This window comes from Octopus bimaculoides, chromosome 26 (assembly GCF_001194135.2).
Source record: "Octopus bimaculoides isolate UCB-OBI-ISO-001 chromosome 26, ASM119413v2, whole genome shotgun sequence".
NCBI classification, from domain to species: domain Eukaryota; kingdom Metazoa; phylum Mollusca; class Cephalopoda; order Octopoda; family Octopodidae; genus Octopus; species Octopus bimaculoides.
In genome coordinates this window covers 24,004,507-24,008,901 of record NC_069006.1, presented here as the reverse complement: position 1 = coordinate 24,008,901, position 4,395 = coordinate 24,004,507, and the positions used below count along the sequence as shown (strand labels likewise).

Sequence of the window (4,395 nt, the reverse complement as noted above, 5' to 3'; positions counted from 1 at the left end):
TCTTTAAAAATAACGTATATATTTGCACGCACACACACAAATGTGCATACGTACACATATGCTCACATTTCATATATAAAGATTTGGGAAAAAGGTAAAGACTACGCACACCCGGTGTTTAGGGTTAGGGTTAGGGTTACGCCGAAAACGGATGGTGTGCGTATTCTTTACTTCCGCTAACATTTACATACATTCACGTTCGAAACGAAGAATTATACACACTCACGCTAATTTCGCTTATACGCAATCGATCTTTCTCTTTCTTTCTTTTGTCCGCATGCATACACACCCAGAATTCTACCCACCCATATATATACTCACTATTATACACATACACCACCATAACACTCCGAACCGACTGTGAAAACACACACACACAATTATTCTTTCGTCTCCTTTTCTTTCTCTTTCTTCTCTCCTACACAAATCTACCTTCACACACGTGTCCACAAACACAGGTAAACTCATACATTCATATATATTAATATTTATATATTTACATATATCTATATACACACACGTGCATATTCCTTCTTTCCTTCCTTCCTTCATTCATTCATTTCCTCTTTCATTCCGCCAGTTGTTCAGTCATTCATAACAGCTTGACGTGCCTTCTCTCTCTCTCTCTCTCACACACACACATATACACAATTACAACAGGCTGACAAGCAACACTAAAACGGAGTTACGAGTTACAAGTCCCTATTTATCTGGACACACAAATTTACACGCCAAGTCTGTCACATACGTTGCACAACGTGAGTGTGTGTGTGTGTGTGTGCATGTACATACATACATACATATATCTATATCTATCTATCTATCTATATCTATATATATATAATCGCACTGTACCCACAGTCTACATATACTCAAATATATTTATATATTTTAATTTTTTAATAAAAAGAAAAAGCTTATTTCTACAGGCTGATTTTTTATATATATATATATATATATAGATAGATAGATAGATCACATTTTATATATTCTTATTAATAAATATGTGTGTGTAATTTTCTTGGCCTCACACACGTTCACTCCCTGTTAGATGCCAACACGCACCGACCTTACTCTAAACACAACGAACTGTCTCGCCGCCTCACACTCCCCTCTCCTCCTCTTCCACTTGTCTCTCACTCCGCCTCTTCCTTCTCCTCCTCCTCCTCCTCTTTTCCTTACCCCCCTCCCCCGTCGCCACTGGTTCCTCTTCTGCTCCTTGTGTTGGTTTATTCTTACAAGAATCAGAACCATGTCTGCGGAAAAACGAAAAATTACAAAACTGACTGCTAGCAGTCCCGGGGAAATTACGTTTGGGAAACTGCTCACAGGCAACAAGGTAAATTAATAATAATAATAATACTGGCGATGATGTTTTTGTAATAGCTATGACAATAATTATATTAAACATGTATAAAATAGAAAACAAGGCGATGATTGCAATGAAAACACGTTTTGTGTTTTTTTTATATATTTTTCAACATCGACCATGTTTACACTCATCTATCAAACTGCTTGTCACGCACACACATACACTCATATATTTACGTACGTTGGCGTACAGCTGATTGTATGTATATGCGTGTATATGTACCCATCTATATGTCTGTCTGATTATGTTGTGTGTTTATCTGTCTGTTTACATACCTATCCACCCATCTATTTATCTAGTTAGCTATCGATCTATTTATATATAGCTATTCGTTTGTCTATTTGTCAGTCTATATGGATAGACAGCGGAACCATTAACGGCGGTGCCCCAGGGTGGCCGCAGTTCTCGAGCTGAAACCAGTGAAAAAAGAATAGCTATCACCCTACCTATACAGTGATCAATCAATCAGTCTACTTATTTATTTATTTATTGATATGGATGTGTGTGTATATATATATATCAATCTAGTTATCTATCATTCTATCTATCTACATAGCTATCATTCTTTCTATTTATCTATCTTTCAGTCTGTCATTCTATCTATCTACATAGCTATCGTTCTATGCATCTATCTATCTATCTATCTATCTATCTATCTATCTATCCATTCATCTATCTGCATCTGGATAGCTTTATCATGTCTATCAAGTAACCCTAAGATGCGGTGTTTAGGCAGTGAAAGGTTTTGCGATGCTTTAAATGCTGTTGTTGGTGTTGAATGCAAGAAGTTACAGGTTATATACACAACGTTCATGTCGCCTCGGCTTGCCTCAGCAATACCGGCACTCGCTGCTTACATGCAGCAAGTTCTTCGAAGCAGCATGCAATAATATTTAACAACAACGATTTCAAGTTTCAGCACAGGGCCAGCAATTTTAGGATAGATTGTAGTGGTGTGGAATGTTAAGTCGACTACACTGACCCCTTGTGTTTTTAATAGGTGCTTTGCTTGATTTTTATCGAACCCGGAAGGGCGAAAGTTTACCGGCAGAGTTTAATTTGATCCCGAAATCAGAACGTTGGCGAATAAGGAAGAAATAAAAAATATATATTGTTATTATTTACTTCGACAGAATTATTTTGGCCTTTATGTTACCGCAATCACCCCCACCATTGCAGTGCCCTCGTCATCGGCTTCATTACCATCATCATCATTATCACCATCCAAAATTCGCAGTTACTATCTCGTTTTGTCAGTTAATTATACTCAACCAATAAAATATTGGTTGAATATATTTAATAGATATAAACTGTTTGTTGAAATAGCTGTTCTGCTGAAAACAAAATGTACTATTATTATTTTTTTTTTTTTTTTTTGTGTATTACTTCGCATTGTTTTGGGGTTTTTTTTTTTGTTGCCGTTGGTTTTTGGTTTTTTTGGTTATTTCTGTTGTTGCTATTGTAGGAACTTAGGTTCAAATTTGATAAAATTTCGTCAGAACTAATTATCAGTACTAACATCCCTATCACCAACACCACATTATCATCGTCTCTACAACCACCACCACCATCACTATCACTCCTTCCTCTCACTAAATTTTGTCAAAATTAGATTAAAAAAAGAAAAAGAAAAGAAATGCACCCCTCTCCCCTTCAAACACAACAACCAGTTTGTCTAGTTCTCTCTCTCTCTCTGTTGGGTTTTCGTTTTTGTCTAAGTCCAACTTGTCTATCTGGATCTCGCACGTTGTTAGCTGCAGCACTGTCTCTTCACACACAGTGGAGGGGTGCGGCGTGCTTCGTTTGGGTAATTAAGGGAAAACATTTTTTAAAAGAAAATCATGCTTTTTATTTTATTTATGTTCGTCGTTTATGATTTTTATTGTTTCTTCCGGTTTTTATTTGTTTTAGTTTTTTTAATTTTATTGGTAAGTAGAAGGATGTGTTCCCTCCATGTAGGATACACAAGCATAAAACATAAACAAGCACACACACGAGAGGAAAACACGCATGCACACACACACACACACACACAAAACACAAACACATACAGAACCATCCAAACACAAACGTGAAACCAAATACATACACACAAACATACGCATGCACACAACAGAAACACACACACACACAAACATTCACACACATACATACACAGCAGAAACACACACACCACACGAACACATCCAAATACACACAATACATTCGCACAAACACACACACATCATCATCATCATCGTCGTCATCAAAGTTATTATCGTTTCAAATATTGGTTAATGTTTGAGGAGGGGGGACGAATTGAAAATTTTGAAAACATGGTTTTTGGCATAATTAGTATCTCCGTCACCGAAAACAGGAATCAGCTGAAAAAATTTCAAAAATATATATGAAAAAAAAGGTCAAATTTTTTTTTTTCGTGTTGATGATCTTCCAAAAAGTAAACAATCAAAATCTTTCAAAATTATGTTATTTAGCCCTAGGTTAGCCCTGGCTGAGAAGACCTGTGATCAAAATTATTCCAGCTATGATCAACCCGTCTTTCTTTCTTTTTATTTATTTATATTTCTTTCGGACACTAATATATCTAGGACTATATTGTCTAACATGTTTTACTGTGTTTAAACCGATATTGTGTGTAGGAGATTTGGCTGCTATTTCGAGCAGTTTTGATGATGGTGATAGCAAGGACGGTGCGTGTGTATATATATGTGTTTTGTATTGTGTGTTCAATATTTAAATCGGATGATTTTCCTTATTTGCCTTGTGCATCTCATTTCTGTTTGAGCATTTTGCTTTCAGACTATTTGGATTTTATCAAGGCAAAGGTGTTTGCGTGTGCAATTAACTAGGTTACAGAACTTAATTTTGGGAGCATTTTTTTTTTTTCAAAGTTAAGTTCATGCTATGTAAGAGGGGTACTATGGCTGTCCACCGTGTTTATTGTAGAACTTATATGTTCCGTGAAAAATGAATGTGTATGTATGGATGACTGGCTGACTGTGTGCGTGTGTGTGTGTATGTAT

At 36.2% G+C, this 4,395-nt stretch overlaps 1 protein-coding gene across 1 annotated transcript in view; it reads left to right on the top strand.

The window, feature by feature from the left end:
* Positions 1–1,141: 1,141 nt before the first annotated feature.
* LOC106876267 (septin-2) overlaps positions 1,142–4,395 on the top strand; it is a 116,061-nt gene continuing 112,807 nt past the window's right edge. The window contains exon 1 of the mRNA XM_014924758.2: positions 1,142–1,339. Within this exon, the coding sequence (XP_014780244.1) occupies positions 1,253–1,339 (87 nt within the window). The 5' untranslated portion in view covers positions 1,142–1,252. The remainder of the gene's footprint in view (positions 1,340–4,395) is intronic.